Raw genomic sequence first — 23,165 nt, 5'->3', positions numbered from 1 at the left:
TAACATATTTCCATACATATTTCCATACAAATACAAATATAAGATTTTTAGAAATTTCATGTAATGTCTGAAACATTTATATTAACATATTTCCATACATATTTCCATACAAATACAAATATAAGATTTTTAGAAATTTCATGGAAGTTGTTTTTAGATCTGGATTGGGTGCAGATTTCTCTATTTATGGTTTATGTTATCATGTATGAAATCAGGTTTCAAAATTCATGTGCGATATTATAAAATAATCTAAGAAAAGTCTCTTCTCCCTTTGGGTGACTTAATTTCAGTCATCTGTAAACATTCATGTTAATTCTAAACATTTGCTAGTGTAAGTCTGCATTCCCAAAAGCTTTTCTTCCTGTATTGGTGATGCCATCATTCTACAGATAGATTAAGACGGACCAAAATTGAGACGAAAGCTATCTTTTTATCTTATATATACCACTTTTGAAATTTATATAATTGTTCATATTTTCAAAATGGTCACAACCTAATTTGGTTATCAAAACTATTTTAAGAATTATTTTTCTTTTTTTAAGATAAAGTTTCTAAGTGATTCAAATGCACTTTGTAATTTGGATTTTTAATATACATGCTATTTAGCTATCATGTTCAAAGTGTCAAGATTCAGAAACTAAATCTTTTTGCTTAGCCACATTACCTACTAGATTCTGGTGTTTCTAAACATGGATCGAAGCCCATTTAAAAGCAAGGTTTTCCAAACATGTGGTTATTAAAGGGGATTGCAGGGGGCAGTGGGAGGGTACGGGGAGAGAAATAAATTAGGAGTTTTGAATTAATATATACACACTACCATATATAAAATAGAAAATCAACAATGACCTACTGTAACTCTACTCAGGGAACTCTACTCAACATTCTGTAATAACCTAAATGGGAAAAGAATTTGAAAAAGAATAGATATATGTATATGTATAACTGAATCACTTTGCTGTACACCTGAAGCTAACAAAAAATTGTAAATGAAATATACTCCAATATAAAATAAAAATTTAAAAATAATAAAGATAAAAATAAAAAATAGATAAAAACAATGACCTACTGTATAGCACAGGGAACTATATTTAATATCTTGTAATAACCTATAATGGAAAAGAATCTGAAAAATAATATATATATATATATATGTATAACTGAATCACTTTGCTGTACACCTGAAACTAACACAACATTGTAAAGTAACTATACTTCAATTTCAAAACATGGTTAAAAATATATATCGTCTTTAACTTGCTATCAATTGATTTCAACTCCATGTAAAAATTAGATAAATAATTTAAAAAAACAGTAAGTGTTTTCAATAAAAAATGCACCAGTCAAATGAATTTGGATTTTTAATCTATTGTGCAAGTCTTCAGAATAGCTCTGTTCTTCATTCTTTCACACTTGAGTAGGTTAGGGACATCCTGGCTGGTAAGACATAGTTTTCCCCTAAATTAGGCCTTATTCTTTAGATAATGTTTATGGACTTGTTTCTGTTTTGTTTTAATCTGTTTTCAAAACATCAGCCTTTATGAATAAGTTATTTTTAAATAGCATACTTTAAGGCAAGAAGTATGTCCTGTCGCTCACATGCTGCAAATGAAACATCTTAATTTTTATGATTATATTTGTTTTATACTCATTGCAAAAGCTTTCCCATTCTCAGGTAACAACCCTGACTGAAAAGTCATACCTTCTGATAAACCTTTTGGAGTTTAATTACATTTTACAAGAATAATTCTCATTTTTAGGTCTGTGTTATACCTTAGTTCAGTAAGATAAAAATATTTTTTAAAAAATGTAAGAACAAAAAAGAACCTGTACAATGCAGTGAAATTAAAGAAAAGAAGAATTTAAGTGGCAAAAGTCTGCTGGGGTTCAAATGTATATTACAGAATCCTCAGCGACACATGAGTTTTAGTGACAGCAAATGTAAACTTATAAACAGTAAACCTGTATGCTTATGTATCATGCAGTAGACACCCAATAATGTTAATTGACTGTCTGACAAAATTTCCCATCTAGTGGAAGGTTTATCACTGATTTTTCTTCTCACTTAAGGTTATGCAAAAAGTAACTGTCATTCGATGTCTTAAAATTGCATATTAAGTATGGATGTGCATAACTTAATATCCATATATGATGCCAAAAATGTACTTAACACTGAAAAATTTAACAGCACTTTCTGCTACTGGATTAAGATTGTGAGACATATGTAAGGAAAAATTATGTAAGTTTTCCTCAGTGCTGAACTACCTGATTTACTACTATGCTTACCCCCTTTGTGTCTAATTCTATGATCCTGTATTCTTCTTTCTGTCCTAGTGGCTGCTGTTTTATTAGATCTGAACATTCCAAGATGTCTACAGGTTTATTCTATTGTATCAATAAGAGATGCTCTCAAATTACATTTTTAAAAATTTTTATTGGAGTATAGTTGACTTACAATGTTGTGTTTGTTTCAGGTGTACAGCAAAGTGAATCAGTTATACATATACATATATCCACTCTTTTTTAGATTCTTTTCCCATTAGGCCATTACAGAGTATTGAGTAGAGTTCCATGTGCTATACAGTAGGTCCCTATTAGTTATCTATTTTATATATAGTAATGTGTATATGTCAATCCCAATCTTCCAATTTATCTTCCCCACCCCCACGCTTACACCCTGGTAACCATAAGTTTGTTTTCTACATCTGTAACTCTGTTTCTGTTTTGTACATAAGTTCATTTGTATCCTTTGATGTGGGCTTCCTATTTTGATTTATTTTTTAACTTTTTCCTAATTTTATTAATTACTAAATTAATAATGGAGAAATACAACCAATGTATAAGAACTATAGGAAGTAAGCAGCAGAAATAGTGGCAATGAGCAGATGACCAAGTGCCATATTGCAGAAGGATCCTGCAGCAGTTTGCCTTTTAGGTCCAGAACTTTGCTTCAGGACTCCCAAATATTGGACTCCCAATATTTAATTTAGTCCACAAAGAAAGTTCCTCAAACAGCACATAATAGCTGGCAGTACCAAATGTGAACCTGAGCAGCCATCACAGGGGGATCTCTAGAAGACCTTCTGAATGGTGATGTGATACTGGCAAGACAGGAAATCAGAACTTCTTCACATGCTAGCTATCATCCAAGTGACATCTGTGTTCCCTGGGAACTGTGACTAAAATAGAAATAGTAAAAAAAAAAAAAAAAAAGCTACATCCTCTGTCTTGAATATATGCAAAGGTATAATTTCTAAAAGAAGAAAAAAGTAAGCAGGATGAGATGCCCTTCACAAAGAAGCTGGGGCAAACTCCAAGCATGCCCAGCTACAGCTGTTTTTTGCTTTGTTTTTTTTTTTTTCTAAAATAGCAGGTTATTCCCTCAGGTATATGTGATTCTTCTTTTAAATTAGTCTCCCCCTAATAGCACCTTGTACTTTCTTCCTGCTTAGGATAGAGGCAGGGGTGTGGGGGGGCGGAGTAGGTGCCAGGGGGAGACTAACGTTTATTGGGTCCCTCTATGAGCATGTTTTGTTTTATATGGGTTTTCTCTTTTAATCTTTTTAGCAATCCTATGAGGTAAGTAGTATTATTCCCATTTCCAGATAAGGAAACTAAGCCTCAGAGATTAAGTCACTTGCCCACAACTAGGAAGAGACAAAGTTAAGATTAAAATCTAGGACTTTCTTGATTCCCACTATTTTGCACTAAGGAGTAAAATTACAGCTTACTACTTGTTACCAGATCTAATCCCCTACTATATGCACATCAATGTCAGAATCTCTGCTGCCTCTGGCTTTTAATTTTTGTTGCTAGAGAAGTTTTGTATACATGTTAAAATGATGTGAGATTTTGTTGTGTTGTGTTTTGTTTTCAGCAAATTTGCTCTTGTATGTAGAGGGTTACCAGCGATTCCTTTATTTTGTATTGAGACTACTGCCTGCTAAGTTTAGAGAAAAAACCCTTATTTGATTCTTTCCAAAGAGGATGAGTCAGTTTCTCCAGGGAATTCTTTAGACGTCTAGTTATCTGCATTCAATGTTTTTAAACTTACCTATGATAATAAGGGTTTTTGCTTTACATCTGCTCATCAGTATAAAGAAGTTTTCTGTTTCTGCCTGATACATTTTGTATGGTGTTCCTGTAGCAGAAGATTGTGATTGAAACTGTACATGAGACAAGAAAAATGTCAGCTGGACACTGTCAGTTTAAATTCTAGAGTTGGCTGTTGATCTTTTTAAAAGAATGAAACCAAAAATGACAGTAAGTTCTTATATGTGGTGGCTTTTGAAGGACATTGAGTCAAGGATTTGGATGACAGTATTCCTAGGACTAAAGATTCAAGATACCCTATGCCCAGACACCTATAGTGTAAAGTTGAAGGATGTTCTTCTCAAGACTAAAGTACAAGTGGCCTTAGGTTTATAAAGAGATTAGTCAGAGTTCTCCAGAGAAACAGAACCAATAAGATGTATGTATGTATATATGTGTATGTATATTTATATGAGGGGAGATAGAAAGTATATATATGTGTGTGTATATATCTATCTATATATATAGATATATATAGAGAGAGAGAGATTATAAGGGATTGGCTCACACAGTTATGGAGGCTTAAGATGTCCCAAGATCTGCAGTCAGCAAGCTAGGGACCTAGGAAAGCCAGAGTGTAGTTCCAGTCGAAGTCCAAAGACTTGAGAATCAGGACAGCTGATAGGGCAAGGTCCAGTCTGTAAGCCAGCAGGCTCCAGTCCCAAGAACAGCTACTGTTTCAGTCTGAGTCCAAAGGCTAGAAAAGACCAATGTTGTAGCTCAAGCAATCAGGCAGAAGGAGTACCCTCTTACTCAGTGTTTTTATTCTATTCATGTCTTCATTTGATTGGACGAGGCACACCCGACGTAGGGAGGGTGATCTGCTTAATTCAATCTACTGATTGAAATGTTAACCTTATCTTGAAACACCATCACAGATACACTCAGAATAATGTTTGACCAAATGTCCCGGCACCCTATGGCCCAGTCAAGTTGACACATGAAATTAATCATCACAGGAATATATCTCAGAAATTCAAGGACTAAAAATTATGAGAACTTAAAAGATAAATCTCTTATCTGATAAGGTGTTAATATTAGGAATATATAAAGAACTCCTACAACTCAACAACAGAAAAACAAATACAATGATTAAAAAATGGGCAAGGGGAAGACCTTCAAGATGGCAGAAGAGTAATACGCAGAAATCACCTTCCTCCCCACAAATACATTAGAAATACATCTACATGTGGAACAACTCCTACAGAACACTTACTGAACGCTGGCAGAAGACCTCAGACCTCCCAAAAGGCAAGAAACTCCCCACGTACCTGGGTAGGGCAAAAGAAAAAAGAAAAAACAGAGACAAAAGAATAGGGATGCGGCCTTCACCAGTGGGAGGGAGCTGTGAAGGAGGAAAGGTTTCCACACACTAGAAGCCCCTTTGTGGGTGGAAACTGCAGGAGGTGGAGGGGGGAAGCTTCAGAGCCACGGAGGAGAGTGCAGCAACAGGGGTGTGGAGGGCAAAGCAGAGAGATTCCTACACAGAGGATAGGTGCCAACCAGCATTCACCAGACCGAGAGGCTTGTCTGCTCACCTGCCGGGGTGGGTGGGGGTTGGGAGCTGAGGCTCGGGCTTCGGAGTTCAGATCCCAGGGAGAGGACTGGGGTTGGCTGCGTGAACACAGCCTGAAGGGGGCTAGTGTGCCACAGCTAGCCAGGAGGGAGTCCGGGAAAAAGTCTGGAGCTGCCAAAGAGGCAAAGGACTTTTTCTTGCCTCTTTGTTTCCTGGTGCGGTAGGAGAGGGGATTAAGAGCGCCACTTAAAGGAACTCCAGAGATGGGCGCGAGCCGCGCCTATCAGCGCAGACCTCAGAGATGGGCATGAGACTCTAAGGCTGCTGCTGCAGCCACCAAGAAGCCTGTGTGCAAGCACAGGACACTATCCACACCGCCCCTCCCGGGAGCCTGAGCAGCCTGCCACTGCCAGCGTCCCATGATCCAGAGACAACTTCCCCGGGAGAACACACAGCACTGGTGCAAAGTCACGCCAGCCTCTGCCGCCACAGACTCGCCCTGCATTCCGTACCACTCCCTGACCCTGGCCTAAGTGAGCCAGAGCACCTAAAGCAGCTGCTCCTTTAACCCCATCCTGTCTGAGCAAAGAACAGATGCCCTCAGGTGACCTACACGCAGAGGCGGGTCCAAATCAAAGCTGAACCCCAGGAGCTGTGTGAACAAAGAAGAGAAAGGGAAATTTCTCCCAGCAGCATCATGAGCAGTGGATTAAATCTCCACAATCAACTTGATGTACCCTGCATCTGTGGAATACCTGAATAGACAACGAATCATCCCAAATTGAGGAGGTGGATTTTGGGAGCAACAATATATATATTTTTTTCACTTTTTCTTTTTGTGAGTGTGTATGTGTATGCTACTGTGTGTGATTTTGTCTGTATAGCTTTGCTTTTAACATTTGTCCTAGGGTTCTGTCTGTCCGTGTTTTTTTTTTCTTTTTAGTATAGTTTTTAGCACTTGTTACCATCGGTGGATTTGTTTTTATGTTTGGTTGCTCTCTTCTTTCTCTTTTTTTTTTTTATTACTTAAAAACAATTTTTTAAATAATTATTTTTTATTTTTTATTTTAATAACATTATTTTATTTTATTTTACTTTATTTTATATTATTTTATCTTCTTCTTTCTTTCTTTCTTTTTTTTCTCCCTTTTATTCTGACCTGTGTGGATGACACACTCTTGGTGCTCCAGCCAGGCATCAGGGCTATGCCTCTGAAGTGGGAGAGCCAAGTTAAGGACACTGGTCCACAAAAGACCTCCCAGCTCCATGTAATATCAAATGGAAAAAATTTCCCAGAGATCTCCATCTCAATGACAAGGCCCAGCCCCACTCAACGACCAGCAAGCTACAGTGCTGGACACCCTATTCCAAACAACAAGCAAGACAGGAACACAACCCCACCCATTAACAGAGAGGCTGCCTAAAATCATAATAAGGCCACAGACACCCCAAAACACACCACCAGACGTGGACATGCCCACCAGAAAGACAAGATCCAACCTCATCCACCAGAGCACAGACACTACTCCCCTCCACCAGGAAGCCTACACAACCCACTGAACCAACCTTAGCCACTGGGGACAGACACCAAGAACAACAGGAACTACAAAACTGCAGCCTGTGAAAAGGAGACCCCAAACACAGTAAGTTAAGCAAAATGAGAAGACAGAAAACACACAGCAGATGAAGGAGCAAGGCAAAAACCCACCAGACCTAACAAATGAAGAGGAAATAGGCAGTCCACCTGAAAAAGAATTGAGAATAATGATAGTAAAGATGATCCAAAATCTTGGAAATAGAATGGAGAAAATACAAGAAACGCTTAACAAGGACCTAGAAGAACTAAAGAGCAAACAAACAGTGATGAACAACACAATAAATGAAATTAAAAATTCTCTAGAACAGATCAATAGCAGAATAACTGAGGCAGAAGAACGGGTAAGTGACCTGGAAGATAAAAGAGTGGAAATAACTACTGCAAAGCAGAATAAAGATAAAAGAATGAAAAGATTGAGGACAGTCTCAGAGACCTCTGGGACAACATTAAACGCACCAACATTTAAATTATAGGGGTCCCAGAAGAAGAAGAGAAAAAGAAAGGGGCTGAGAAACTATTCAAAGAGATTATAGTTGAAAACTTCCCTAATATGGGAAAGGAAATAGTTAATCAAGGCCAGGAAGAACAGAGAGTCCCACACAAGATAAATCTAAGGATAAACACGCCAAGACACATATTAATCAAACTATCCAAAATTAAATACAAAAAAAAAATATTAAAAGCAGCAAGGGAAAAACAACAAATAACATACAAGGGAATTCCCATATGGTTAACAGCTGATCTTTCAGCAGAAACTCTGCAAGCCAGAAGGGAGTGGCAGGACATATTTAAAGTGAGGAAGGGGAAAAACCGACAATCAAGATTATTCTACCCAGCAAGGATCTCATTAAGATTTCACGGAGAAATTAAAACCTTTATAGACAAGCAAAAGCTAAGAGAATTCAGCACCACCAAACCAGCTTTACAACAAATGCTAAAGGCACTTCTCTAGGCAGGAAACACAAGAGAAGGAAAAGACCTACAAAAACAAACACAAAACAGTTAAGAAAATGGTAATAGGAACATACATATAGATAATTACCTTAAATGTAAATGTATTAAATGCTTCAGCAAAACACATAGACTGGCTGAATGGATACAAAAACAAGACCCATATATATGCTGTCTACAACAGACCCACTTCAGACCTAGGGACACATACAGACTGAAAGTGAGCAGATGGAAAAATGTATTCCATTCAAATGGAAATCAAAAGAAAGCTGGGGTAGCAATTCTCATACCAGACAAAATAGACTTCAAAACAAAGACTATTACAAGGTACAAAGAAGGACACTACATAATGATGAAGGGATCCATCCAAGCAGAAGACATAACAATTGTAAACATTTATGCACCCAACATAGGAGCACCTCAATACATAAGGCAAATGATAACAGCCATAAAAGGGGAAATTGACAGTAACACAATCATAGTAGGGGACATTAACACCCCACTTTCACCAATGGACAGGTCATCCAAAATGAAAATAAATAAGGAAACACAAGCTTTAAATGATACATTAAACAAGATGGACTTAATTGATATTTATAGGATATTCTGTCCAAAAACAACAGAATACATATTTTTCTCAAGTGCTCATGGAACATTCTCCAGGATAGATCATATCTTGGGTCACAAATCAAGCCTTGGTAAATATAAGAAAATTGAAATCATATCAAGTATATTTTCCAACCACAACGCTATGAGACTAGATATCAATTACAGAAAAAAATCTGTAAAAAATACAAACACATGGAGGCTAAACAATACACTACTAAATAACATAGTGATCACTGAAGAAATCAAAGAGGAAATCAAAACATACCCAGAAACAATTGACAATGAAAACACAACGACCCAAACCTATAGGATGCAGCAAAAGCAGTTCTAAGAGGGAAGTTTATAGCAATACAATCCTACCTCAGGAAACAAGAAACATATCAAATAAACAACCTAACCTTACACCTAAAGCAATGAGAGAAAGAAGAACAAAAAACCTCCAAAGTTAGCAGAAGGTAAGAAATCATAAAGATCAGATCAGAAATAAATGACAATGAAATGAAGGAAACGATACTAAAGATCAATAAAACTAAAAGCTGGTCCTTTGAGAAGATAAACAAAATTGATAAACCATTAGCCAGACTCATCAAGAAAAAAAGGGAGAAGACTCAAATCAGTAGAATTAGAAATGAAAATGGAGAAGTAACAACTGACACTGCAGAAATACAAAGAATCATGAGAGATTACTATAAGCAAGTATATGCCAATAAAATGGACAAACTTGAAGAAATGGACAATCTTGAAGAAATGGACAAATTCTTAGAAATACACAACCTTCTGAGACTGATCCAGGAAGAAATAGAAAATATGAACAAACCAATCACAAGCACTGAAATTGAAACCGTAATTAAAAATCTTCCAACAAACAAAAGCCCAGGACCAGATGGCTTCACAGGCAAATTCTATCAAATATTTAGAGAAACCTAACACCTATCCTTCTCAAACTCTTCCAAAACTGTTCCTTCCCCTTCTAGATGGAGGAACACTCCCAAGCTCATTCTACCAGGCCACCATCACCGTGATACGAAAACCAGAAAAAGTTGTCACAAAACAGAAAACTACAGACCAATATCAATGATGAACATAGATGCAAAAATTCTCAACAAAATACTAGTAAACAGAATCCAACAGCACATTAAAAGGATCATACAACAAAATCAAGTGTGGTTTATCCCAGGAATGCAAGGAATCTTCAATATATGCAAATCAATCAATGTGATACACCATATTAAATAATTGAAGGGGAAAAACCATATGATCATCTCAATAGATGCACAGAAAGCTTTTGACAATATTTAACACCCATTTATGGTAAAAACCTCTTGAAAGTAGGCATAGAGCAAAGTTAATAACTTCGCTCAACATAAAAAAGGCCATATATGACAAACCCACAGCCAACATCGTCCTCAGTGGTGAAAACTGAAACCATTTCCACTAAGATCAGGAACAAGACAAGGTTGCCCACTCTCACCACTATTATTCAACATACCTTTGGAAGTTTTAGCCACAGCAATCAGAGAAGAAAAAGAAATAAAAGGAATCCAAATCGGAAAAGAAGAAGTAAAGCTGTCTCTGTTTGCAGATAACATGATACTATGACTAGAGAATCCTAAATATGCTATCAGAAAATTACTAGAACTAATCAATGAATTTGGTAAAGTAGCAGGATACAAAATTAATGCACAGAAATCTCTTGCATTCCTATGCACTAATAATGAAAAATCTGAAAGTGAAATTAAGAAAACACTCCCATTTACCACTGCAACAGACAGAATAAAATATCTAGGAATAAACCTACCTAAGGAGACAAAAGTCCTATATGCAGAAAATTATAAGACACTAATGAAAGAAATTGAAAATGATACAAATAGATGGAGAGATGTACCATGTTCTTGGATTGGAAGAATCAACATTGTGAAAATGAATATACTACTCAAAGCAATGTACAGATTCAATGCAATCCCTATCAAACTACCATTGATATTTTTCACAGAACTAGCACAAAAAAATTTCACAATTTGTTTGGAAACACAAAAGACTAAGAATTTCCAAAGCAATCTTGAGAAAGAAAAACGGAGCTGGAGAAATCAGGCTCCCTGACTTCAGACTATACTACAAAGCTACAGTAATCAAGACAGTATGGTACTGGCACAAAAACAGAAATATAGATCATTGGAACAGGATAGAAAGCCCAGAGATAAACCCACGCACATATGGTCACCTTATCTTTGATAAAGGAGGCAAGAATATACAGTGGAGAAAAGACCATTTCTTCAATAAGTGGTGCTGGGAAAACTGGACAGGTACATGTAAAAGTATGAAATTAGAACACTCCTTAACACCATACACAAAAATAAACTCAAAATGGATTAAGCACCTAAATGTAAGGCCAGACACTATCAAATTCTTAGAGGAAAACATAGGCAGAACACTCTATGACATATATCACAGCAAGATCCTTTTTGACCCAACTCTGAGAGAAATGGAAATAAAAACAAAAATAAACAAATGGGACCTAACAAAACTTAAAAGCTTTTGCACAGCAAAGGAAACCATAAACAAGACCAAAAGACAACCCTCAGAATGGGAAAAATTATTTGCAAATGAAGCAACTGACAAAGGATTAATCTCCAAGATTTACAAGCAGCTCATGCAGCTCAATAACAAAAAAACAAACAACCCAATCCAAAAATGGGCAGAAGACCTAAATAGACATTTCTCCAAAGAAGATATACAGATTGCCAACAAACACATGAAAGAATGCTCAACATCATTAATCATTAGAGAAATGCAAATCAAAACTACAATAAGATATCATCTCACACCAGTCAGAATGCCCATCAACAAAAAATCTACAAACAATAAATGCTGTAGAGGGTGTGAAGAAAAGGGAACCTTCTTGCACTGTTGGTGGGAATGTAAATTGATACAGCCACTATGGAGAACAGTATGGAGGTTCCTTAAAAAACTAAAAATAGAAATACCCTATGACCCAGCAATCCCACTACTAGGCATTTACCCTGAGAAAACCATAATTCAAAAAGAGCCATGTACCACAATGTTCATTGCAGCTCTATTTACAATAGCCAGGACATGGAAGCAACCTAAGTGTTCATTGATAGATGAATGGATAAAGAAGATGTGGCACATATATACAATGGAATATTCCTCAGCCAGAAAAAGAAATGAAATTGAGTTATTTGTAGTGAGGTGGATGGGCCTAGAATCTTTCACACAGAGTGAAGTAAGTCAGAAAGAGAAAAACAAATACCGTATGCTAACACATATATATGGAATCTAAAAAAAAAAAAAGGGGCTTCCCTGGTGGTGCAGTGGTTGGGAGTCTGCCTGCCAATGCAGGGGACACGGGTTCGAGCCCTGGTCGGGGAGGATCCCATATGCCGCGGAGCGGCTGGGCCCGTGAGCCACAATTGCTGAGCCTGCACGTCTGGAGCCTGCGCTCCGTAGCAAGAGAGGCCGCGATGGTGAGAGGCCCACGCACTGCGATGAGGAGTGGCCCCCACTTGCCGCCACTGGGGAAAACCCTCGCACAGAAACGAAGACCCAACCCAGCCATAAATAAATAAATAAATAAATAAATAAATAAATAATTAAATAAATAAAATTTAAAAAAAAAAGAAAGGTCATGAAGGACCTAGGGGCAAGACGGGAATAAAGACATAAAGATGGAGACCTACTAGAGAATGGACTTGAGGATACGGGGAGGGGGAAGGGTAAGCTGGGACAAAGCGAGAAAGTGTCATGGACATATATACACTACCAAATGTAAAATAGATAGCTAGTGGGAAGGAGGTGCATAATGCAAGGAGATCAGCTAGGTGCTTTTTGACCTAGCTGGGGTGGGATAGGGAGGGTGGGAGGGAGGGTGACACAAAAGAGAATATATATGGGGATATATGTATATGTATAACTGATTCACTTTGTTATAAAACAGAAACTAACACACCATTGTAAATCAATTATACTCCAATAAAGATGTTTTAAAAAAAATGGGCAAAAGACTTCAATAGACATTTGTCAAATAAAATATACAAATGGGTAACAAGTATATAAAAAATGCCCAACATCACAGGAAAATGCAAATAAAAACCACAATGAAATATCACCTCATACCCATTAGCATGGTAACTATTAAAAAATTAAGCTAACAAGTGTTCATGAGCATATGGAGAAAGTAGAACACTTGTGCACTGTTGATGGGAATGTAAAATGGTACAGTCACTATGGAAAGCGCTATGATGGTTCCTCCAAAAATTAAAAATACGATTGCCATATGATCCAGACATTCAATTTCTGGGTGTATACCCCAAAGAGTTGAAAGGAGGGACTCAGATACCTGTACACCAACATTTGTAGTAGCTTTTTTCACAATAGCCAAAATGTGGAAGCAACCCAAATGTCCATCCGCGGATACATTGATGAACAAATGTGGTATATACATGAAAGGGAATATTATTCATTCTTAAAAGGGAGGAAATTCTGACACATGCTACAACATGGGTGGACCTTGAAGAAATTATGCTAAGTGTAATAAATCAGCTACAAAAAGACCAATACTGTATTGTTCCACTTTGATAAGCTATCTGGAGTATTCAAACTCATAGAAACAGAAAGTAGAATGCTGGTTGCCAGTGGCTGGAGAGATGAGGAAATGGGAGTTTTTGTTTAATGGCTATGAAAAATTTTGGAGATTGGTTGCACAGCAATGTGAATGTATTTACCACTACTGAATTGTACACTTAAAAATAGTTAAAATGGTACATCTTATATTAGTGTGTTTGATCACAATTTGGAAAAAATTAGTTAAATTAAATTTCCGCCCAGAAGTCACAAAAGAGTATTCTTTATGAGGACCCCATATTCAATCTCTTATAGATAAGAAGACATTTTCACTGGGGGTAGGTACTGTATCAGTAAGTAAATTGAATGGAATAATATATCTGTAAAGCATACATTTTTTAAAATCATACAGTTTAAAAGGGTAATGCATTGCTAATCATAGAAAATGTATTTCATATTATTAAAAATATCATTGTTTACAAAAAAGATATCTAACATATGTTTAGCACAGTTCTGGTCACTAAGGGTATACAAATTTTTAAAAAAATAATAAATAAGAAAGAAAAGCATTTCTGTGAAATATAAGGCCAATAAGCATATAAAAACGCTTGGTCTTTCTTAAAGAAATATAAATCAAAACAGCACAATACCATTTTTCACTAAACTAGCAAAAATTATAAAGTTGGATAATACCTAGCATTGATAAAGATATAGGAAAATAAGGACTATCATACATTTCAGTCTTTGTCCAGGCAATTTGTCTATATTTACAAAAAAGAAAATTAAATGCACATACTCTTTGGACAACCAATTCCATTTTGTGGTATAAGATCTAAAATTAAGTCCCCATATTATATGTGTCTTGACATCTGGGGAAAGCCGAGAGGGTCTTGAATGATGGCCCAATCACAAGTTCCCCTTACCATCGTGTTCCTGAAGATAAAGTACCATATTCAAACAACTCTCCTTAGCATGGGGACCAGGCACAGTGCCTGCTTATCCCTGAATAGCAAGCTTCAGTTCCCTGCTAGCCCACAGGATGATTCAAACAAGTCAACCACATTCTCCTGTGGGAAACAGAGATTTCACCATGCCTAGGGGTTACACCACAGCCTCTGCTTGTTCATTCTGTTTCCAAGTAGAATTACCCTATGGCCCTGCATGTCATACAATGTTCTCCTCTTATAGGCTGTAAGTATATGTGACTAATACACTACTGTTGATTTCATCTGTCTAGTGTTGGGAATCAGTTGTTTATAAATCCTCATAACCCTAAGCAGGAATCCCTCCCTTATCAACTGGAAGAAGTGGAGGTGATCAAAACATATGGCTTGGAATTTCCCATCATATATAATTGCAAACATAAAGCAAGATATAGGTACCAGAATGTCCATTTCAGCATTGATTTTAATAGCAATAACCTGAAAACCACCTAAATGTTCACCATTAGATAACTAAATTAGATAATATAATTAGAAAATATTAGATAACAATTACATAAGTAAATTGTATAGTGTCCATATGATGGAGCACAAAGTAGCAGTTAAAAAGACTGAAGTATATCTGTATGTGATGATATAGAAAGATCTTCAAGATACACTAAGTGAAAAAAATTAAATTATAGTATCATCAATTTTTTTTCTAAATATATATGCATTTTTACCCTGGAAAGTTACCCAGGAAATTACTGACAGTGGTTGCCTTTGGTGTCAGGATTGGAAGTTTGTAACTAAGGAAGGAGAGAGACTGTAGCTCATTTTATACCTTTCTAATTGGTTGACATTTTTTTAATCAAGTGCATAATTACTTTTATTTTTACAATGAAAATAAAAGTAAAAAGGCATGATACCTGCTATTAAGCAGCCCATTGTCTAGTGAAAAAATGAACAAGATTTCACAAAACAAGTTTGAAATCTCAACAGCATGGGTTAATATCTGGACTGATGATTGGGATAAGGCAGGGTAGTGCACAGCATATGGAAAACTGAGGGAGTAAGGTGAAGGAAGTGCTAATTGAGCTAGAAATTTTTTAATAGTTCTCACTTCAAAAGGGTTACTTCTAAGTACAAATATATAATTCAGTTCCACATTTAACTAAGATACATACTTAAAACAGGAAACTCTGCTCTCCAATATCAGAGTTTTGTCACTTAGTTTTATTTTTAAGAGAAAAATAAAAGAACTAAATTCCTAGAAGTGTCCTTGAGGCTGGTGAAGAGGCCAGAAGGTTTTTTTCTATTGTGTTACAATATAATCCAGGTGAAATCAAAACAATTGTCTTGTCACATGGGCCAAACCTCAGCTTTCACCTAGATTTCCAGGGTTACTGAAATGTTACTCTTCACAAAATCAGCAAGATAATTGACTAATATGTCTCCCTCACTTAAGTCAGCAGTTAAGGCTGAGGGATGTCTTGTAATGTGAAAGTGGCTTTAGATTTCAATAGAGAGACAAAACTGATTTCAACTTCAAGCTCCTCGGGGAAGAATTCACCTTCTCTTTTAAGTGTCCACATTTTTTTTCTTCAGTAAATGAGTATTCAGTTTTAATGTTAATTGATTTTTATTACCTTATTTATTTTCTTAGTTAAAATATGCTCTTAGGAGCTTTAATAATAACTGCCCTTTCCCCCATAAGCTTCTACTTATCAGGCGTTGTCATAATAAGTTGCCTTCAGCATTGCTAATGCAGGAAATTTCTAACAAATCAAATCAGCTTTTATTTAGTTCAATTTAAGGGATGAATCAGCTTTGGATGTCCTCTAAATGAATTACAAATTAATTGGCTCAGTGTGTTCAGTGTTTTGTTCATTATTCCTTCCAGTTTGACAATAATGTAGGCTAGCTTATAGTGGAGAATTTGGTTCAACGGAAAAATATGGGAATATTTATGCTGGCTGTTATGAATTATTTGAATCTACCTAGAACCTTACTACCATTTATTTTGCTCTTTGTTTTGCTTTGAGAATTTTAGCTCCACAACTATTGTACAATAAATATAGGAGGGACATATAATGAGATTTTTATGTTATAAATATTATAACTTGAGGGTTATTTCACTTGATTAAAAAAAAAACTTGGATGACATGTTTTGATTCTTTTATTGGAAACATGTAATTTAGTATCAGTACTTGTAATAAATGTTACTCATCAGGGTTTTTTTTTTTTTTAACTGGGGGGAGATCTAGCTGGTAAGGAAATTGATTGACACACTCAAAGAAAAACTGTACTATATGTCTTATGAAAAGACACATACTAATTGTACAATCTAACTTCACTTTCTTGGTGGTAAACTGAGAATTCATATATTGTTTTTCCTCCTGATAGCTAAAATTTCTTTTCAAAAGATTGTAGCTTTAAAACAAATTTGCACCTGTTGTTTAGTATTGTATCAGCTTTAGTTATGATAACTCTTTTATTTAAGTCATGGTTTATATGTTGTGTACATTATTTCCTGTTGTTACCTGTATCTAATTTAGGAGAGGGTTCCATTTTAAATTTCAGTTAGGAAGGAAACATTGAAAACATTTTATGTCTAGGAAGGCTTTGAAGTCTAACCTCTCTGTGGGACCAGATCATTTATTCTTAGGTAGAAGGTAGCAACAGAACCTCACATCTCATGCCATCATGATTTGCCACTTTTGTCCTCAATTCATTCAGTCTCACAGGCTTTCTCTGTCTCTCACCCTCGCTCTCACCACATTCTTTCATCACAAACACACACATACACATACAGGGTTTTGCAGCATATAGATAGATAGACAGATAGATAGATAGATAGATAGATAGATAGATGGATATAGATATTTAGTTTTCAAATTTTATTTTTATTTAAAATTTTGGTTATAAAAGTTCCTAATAAATTTTTTAAACAATATTTAACTTAGGAAGTAAAAAGTCTTCTGTTTTCCTTATATATAGTTGGTTATTATATATTCTTGCAGAACTTCTTCCACGTGTCAGCATTTTTCTTTTGTTTTCCTTTTTGTTTTTCTAACATCTTTATTGCAGTATATTTGCTTTACAATGGTGTGTTAGTTTCTGCTGTATAGCAAAGTGAATCAGCTATATGTATACATATATCCCCATATCCCCTCAACAGCATATATATATATTTTTTTAAATAAATGTATTTATTTATTTATTGACTGCATTGGGTCTTCATTGCTGTGCACAGGCTTTCTCTAGTTGTGGCGAGCGGGGGCTACTTTTTGTTGCAGTTGAGGTGTGCGGGCTTCTCATTACGGTGGCTTCTCTTTGTTGCGGAGCACAGGCTCTAGGCACGTGGGCTGCAGTAGTTGTGGCATGCAGGCTCAGTAGTTGTGGCTCGCAGGCTTAGTTGCTCCACGGCATGTGAGATCCTCCCGGACCAGGGCTCGAACCCATGTCCCTTGCATTGGCAGGCAGATTCTTAACCACTGCACCATCAGGGAAGTTAATTTTCAGATTTTTTTTACCACCCCTTGAGATAATTGGAGACACCATAGGGATAAAACTACTAGAAAAAAATCAGGTATATTTCTACATCTAGCCCTGCTATGGTCTCTCTGTGCCCTGTTGAATAAGTCCTTTAACCTTTCTTTTCATGACTCCTTATTCACAAATAGAGGTCATTATTCTATCATGCTTCTAATTTATTTCCTAGGGATGCCTCCAGGATTCGTTGAATTCAAACAGTATATAAAGTCCATAGTTTATTGGTTTAAAAAAACCCTAAGAATAAAAAGGATGGGCTTATTCTGAAACTTTCAGAAGCCATAAATATGATTCTTTTAAAACAACAATATCTTTGGGCCTTCCCTGGTGGCGCAGTGGTTGAGAATCTGCCTGCTAATGCCGGGGACGCGGGTTCGAGCCCTGGTCTGGGAAGATCCCACATGCCGCGGAGCATCTGGGCCCGTGAGCCACAACTACTGAGCCTGCACGTCTGGAGCCTGTGCTCCACAACAAGAGAGGCCATGATAGTGAGAGGCCCGCACACCGCGATGAAGAGTGGCGCCCGCTCGCCGCAACTAGAGAAAGCCCTCGCACAGAAACGAAGACCCAATACAGCCAAAAATTAATTAATTAATTAATTACTTTAAAAAACCAACATTATCTTCTTACATTTCTCTTATTTAGTCTTTTAATTAATTATAACATTAGTAGGAGCCTATCTATGGTAAGTCTAGATTAATTTATCAAAAGACAACACCGTGGGCTTCCCTGGTGGCGCAGTGGTTGAGAATCTGCCTGCCAATGCAGGGGACACGGGTTCGAGCCCTGGTCTGGGAAGATCCCACATGCCGTGGAGCAGCTGGGCCCGTGAGCCACAATTACTGAGCCTGCGCGTCTGGAGCCTGTGCTCCGCAACAAGAGAGGCCCGTGCACCGCGATGAAGAGTGGCCCCCGCTTGCCACAACTAGAGAAAGCCCTCGCACAGAAACGAAGACCCAACACAGCCATAAATAAATAAATAAAATTTAAAAAAAAAAAAAAAAAAAAAAAAAAAAAAAGACAACACCGTGACATGATCCTGACTCTGACTCTGGTATTTTTTAAATATATGTAGTGTGAATGTGAATACATGTATTATAGAAAAACGTTTGAAAAAACATATATTAGAATTAACAAGTGTAATTTCAGGATTGTTAGTGATTTAAGTTTTCTTCTTTTTAAATATATCTGTATTTTCTACAATTAATACGTATTATTTGTGTGACTACAACCATTTTAAGTCAACATTGCTTAATTGTTATCAGGTAAATTTTTTTACTCATTTTATTCTAGCACACTTTCATGTCAGAGTAATAAATACCATGATAATGCCCATTTCGCAAGGGGGAACACAGAGTAAGAATTGTGAAATTAATTTATGTGTTGAAAGTAACCTAGCACATATCACTCTGATGATTTAATATTCTTCCTTTGAGTATTCTAATTTTTAAAAATGTTTTTTACAGCTACAAGACCGCACTCAGTTCAGTGACCAAGACTTAGCCACCCTTAAGAAGTACTGGGACAATGGCATGACCAGCCTTGGCTCTGTTTGTAGAGAGAAAATTGAAGCAGTTGCAACTGAATTGAATGTTGACTGTGAAATAGTTCGGGTAAGGCATTTTGAATAATTTTCATGTTTTGGTTGAGGAGTGTCATAAATGAAAGCCCTAAAAAGTTGTATGGTTTGCGTTTCTCTAATTAGTAATGTGGAGCATCTTTTCATATGCTTTTTGGCCATCTGTATGTCTTCTTTGGAGAAATGTCTATTTAGAGATTCTGCCCATTTTTTGGTTGGGTTGTTTGTTTTTTTCATATTGAGCTGCATGAGCTGTTTATATATTTTGGAGATTAATCCCTTGTCAGTCGCTTCATTTGCAAATATTTTCTCCCATTCTGAGGGTTGTGTTTTCATTTTGTTTATGGTTTCCTTTGCTGTGAAAAACCTTTTAAGTTTCATTAGGTCCCATTTGTTTACTTTTGTTTTTATTTCCATTTCTCTAGGAGGTAGGTCAAAAAAGATCTTGCTGTGATTTATGTCAAAGTGTGTTCTGCCTGTGTTTTCCTCTAAGAGTTTTATAGTGTCTGGCCTTACATTTAGGTCTTTAATCCATTTAGAGTTTATTTTTGTGTATGGTGTTAGGGAGTGTTCTATTTTCATTCTTTTACATGTAGCTGTCCAGTTTTCCCAGCACTACTTACTGAAGAGATTGTCTTTTCTCCATTGTATATTCTTGCCTCCTTAGTCATAGATTAGTTGACCATAGGTGAATGGATTTATCTCTGGACTTTCTGTCCTGTTCCATTGATTTATATATCTGTTTTTGTGTCAGTACCATACTTTTTTGATTACTGTTTTGATTACTGTAGCTTTGTAGTATAGTCTGAAGTCAGCCTGATTCCTTCAGCTCCATTCTTCTTTCTCAAGATCACTTTGGCTAGTTGGGGTCTTCTGTGTTTCCATACAAATTCTAAAATTTTTTGCTCTAGTTCTCTGAAAAATGCCTCACACTGGTCAGAATGGCCATCATCAAAAAATCTATAAACAATAAATACTGGAGAGAGTGTGGAGAAAAGGGGACCCTCCTACACTGTTAGTGGGAATGTAAATTGGTACAACCATTATGGAGAACAGTATGGAGGTTTCTTAAAAAACTAAATATAGAGCTACCATATGATCCAGCAATCCCATTCCTGGGCATATATCCAGAGAAAACCAAAATTCAAAAAGATACATACATCCCAATGTTCACTGCAGCACTATTTACAGTAGCCAAGACATGTAAGCAACCTAAATGTCCATCAACAGAGGAATGGATAAAGAAGATGTGGTACATATATGCAATGGAATATTACTCAGCCATAAAAAGAGAATGAAATAATGCCATTTGCAGCAACATGAATGGACCTAGAGATTATCATACTAAGTGAAGTAAGTCAGACAGAGATAGACAAATAGCATATGATATCACTTATATGTGGAATCTAATTTTAAAAATGATACAAATGGACTTATATACAAAAGAGAAACAGACTCACAGATCTTGAAATCAAACTTATGGTTACCAAAGGGAAAATGTGGCAGGAAGTGATAAATTAGGAGATTGAGATTAACATATATATACTTCTATATATAAAATTGATAACTAAAAAGGACCTACACTGTAACACAGGGAACTTTACTCAATATTCTCTAATAACCTCTATGGGAAAAGAATCTGAAAAAGAATGGATATACGTATAACTGATTCACTTTGCTGTATACCTGAAACTAACACAACATTGTAAATCAACTATACTCCAATAAAAATTAATTTAAAATATTGTATGAGGTGCTTTAAACAACGCCATCAATAAAGTGAAAAAGATAACCCACAGAATGGGAGGAAATATGTTCAAATCATATATCTGATAAGGATCTTATCCAGAATATGTAAAGAACTCTTACATATCAATAATAAAAAGGCAAATAATGCAATTTAAAAATGGGCAATAGATTAGAATAGTCATTTTTCCAAAGAAGATGTACAAGTGGCCAATAAATACACTAAAATATGTTCAACATCATTTGTCATTATGGAAATCAAAACCACAATGAGATACCTCTTAACACCCATTATAATGGCTATAATAAGAAAGACAGGTAATAAGTGTTGGCCAGGATGTGGAGCAATTGGAACCATTATACACTTCTGGTGAAAATATAAAATGTTTTAACTACTTTGGAAAACAGTCCTCAAAATTTTTAACATAGAGTTATCATATGACAGCAATTCCATTCTTAGGTATACACTCAAAAGAAATGAAAAGTATGTCCACTCAAAAACTTATACATGGAGATGCAGAATCTCGTATGGAGGGCCAACTATGGGACTTGAGTATCTTGGATTTTGGTATCCCCGATGAGTCTTGGAACCAATCCCCCCAAGGCTACTTCCCGACTGTAGAGTCACATAACTAAGTTGTTGCAAGCATACTTAAAATGTTTCCAATAATTGCATCAAGTAAAAAAAAAAAAAAGGGTATTTCCTTTAGTGTTTACATCTACATTGATAACATCAATTCATTATGTTTTTTTTGTTATTCAGACCAGAGCAGCTTGTTTCTTTATTGCAGATAATACAGTTCATTCAGAGCTTTCAAAATGTGCTTGAAGAGAGAGGTGTAGAATTATGCAACATCATTTCAACATATATGACTACAGAACACTTTTTTCAAAAGACTGACATTACACAGGGACATCAGTTAAGGGGTCATTGCTTTAAGTGTCTTCACACTTGTGATATTTTATTTTTTCTTTGAAATAGTCCTATGAGGTATAGAAGAACAAGGTCACACCTTTCAGATAAAAATGTTGCTAATAAATAATTAAAACTAACTGATATATCAAGTATTAATCGAATATATAGGATATCATTTACTATTCTAGTCACCATAGGGCTAGAATGAAAATGTAAATCTTAGTTCTTGCTCTACTTGAAGAGATAAGTCATACAAGAGGAAAACAACCATGAAATGGTACTTTCTTTTTATCCAACAATATTTTTATACAAGTTTTAGTACATAATGCTATCTGATGTGGCCTGATTACTGAAAATAAGACACATGGATGATAAATTATTCACTGAAGTTATAAGCAGGTCAGTTCTAGACCTTACATTACCACTTGAGCTTTGTGAATTCCAAAAGAAAATCACTAACTGGTATAATGTCTATCATATAAAGAAAAGAAAGGATAACTAGATCCCCCAATAATTAGTCAGCAATATCAATGCACCAGCACTGGGGTATTGTTGAATCCAACCTCGTGATGTTCTAAAAATGACCATTCAAAAGTCCCTGGGAAATCACCAGATTCCTTTAGAAGGATCTAGCTAGAACTCTCTGTGTTTCTATAATAATATTTTATTGATCAAGATTGACAAAGTAGAACATTACCCTTCGTTTCCAAAGAGAGACACAAGGTCCTTGGTTTTGTTATTTAAGAAGTGTGTCCTCACCAAATGAACCTATCTATGAAACAGAAACAGACTCACAGACATAGAGAACAGACCTGTGGTTGCCAAGGGTGGGGGGTGGGGGAGAGATGGAGTGAGAGTTTGGGGTTAGCAGATGCAAACTATTATATACAGAAGAGATAAACAGCAAGGTCTTACTGTATTGCACAGGGAACTGTATTCAATATCCTGTGATAAACCATAGTGGAAAAGAATATAAAAAAGAATGTGCATATATATATATATATATAACTGAATCACTTTGCTGTACAGCAGAAATTAACACAACATTGTAAATCAACTATACTTCAATTTAAAAAAAAAGAAGTGTGTCCTGTAAAATTAACATT

At 36.0% G+C, this 23,165-nt stretch overlaps 1 protein-coding gene and 1 long non-coding RNA gene across 3 annotated transcripts in view; one reads left to right on the top strand and one right to left on the bottom strand.

Annotated features, from left to right (window-relative positions):
• The window catches only part of HDX (highly divergent homeobox), a 166,238-nt gene that overhangs the window by 85,553 nt on the left and 57,520 nt on the right, over window positions 1-23,165 (top strand). For both annotated transcript variants that reach the window (XM_082447400.1, XM_082447401.1), the window contains one exon: window positions 19,285-19,431. In XM_082447400.1, coding sequence (XP_082303526.1) covers window positions 19,285-19,431 — 147 coding nt within the window. The remainder of the gene's footprint in view (window positions 1-19,284; window positions 19,432-23,165) is intronic.
• LOC309653142 lies at window positions 14,737-19,345 on the bottom strand. The gene is made up of 2 exons (XR_014259014.1): window positions 18,863-19,345; window positions 14,737-18,547 (listed from the first exon to the last, which is right to left on the bottom strand). It is a non-coding gene; the product is annotated as an uncharacterized lncRNA (long non-coding RNA).

This window comes from Balaenoptera physalus (assembly GCF_965194825.1).
Source record: "Balaenoptera physalus genome assembly, chromosome: X".
In the NCBI taxonomy this organism is placed as follows: Eukaryota; Metazoa; Chordata; class Mammalia; order Artiodactyla; family Balaenopteridae; genus Balaenoptera; species Balaenoptera physalus.
Note: the sequence above shows the minus strand (reverse complement) of the source record. Positions and strands in the feature narration are given on the sequence as shown.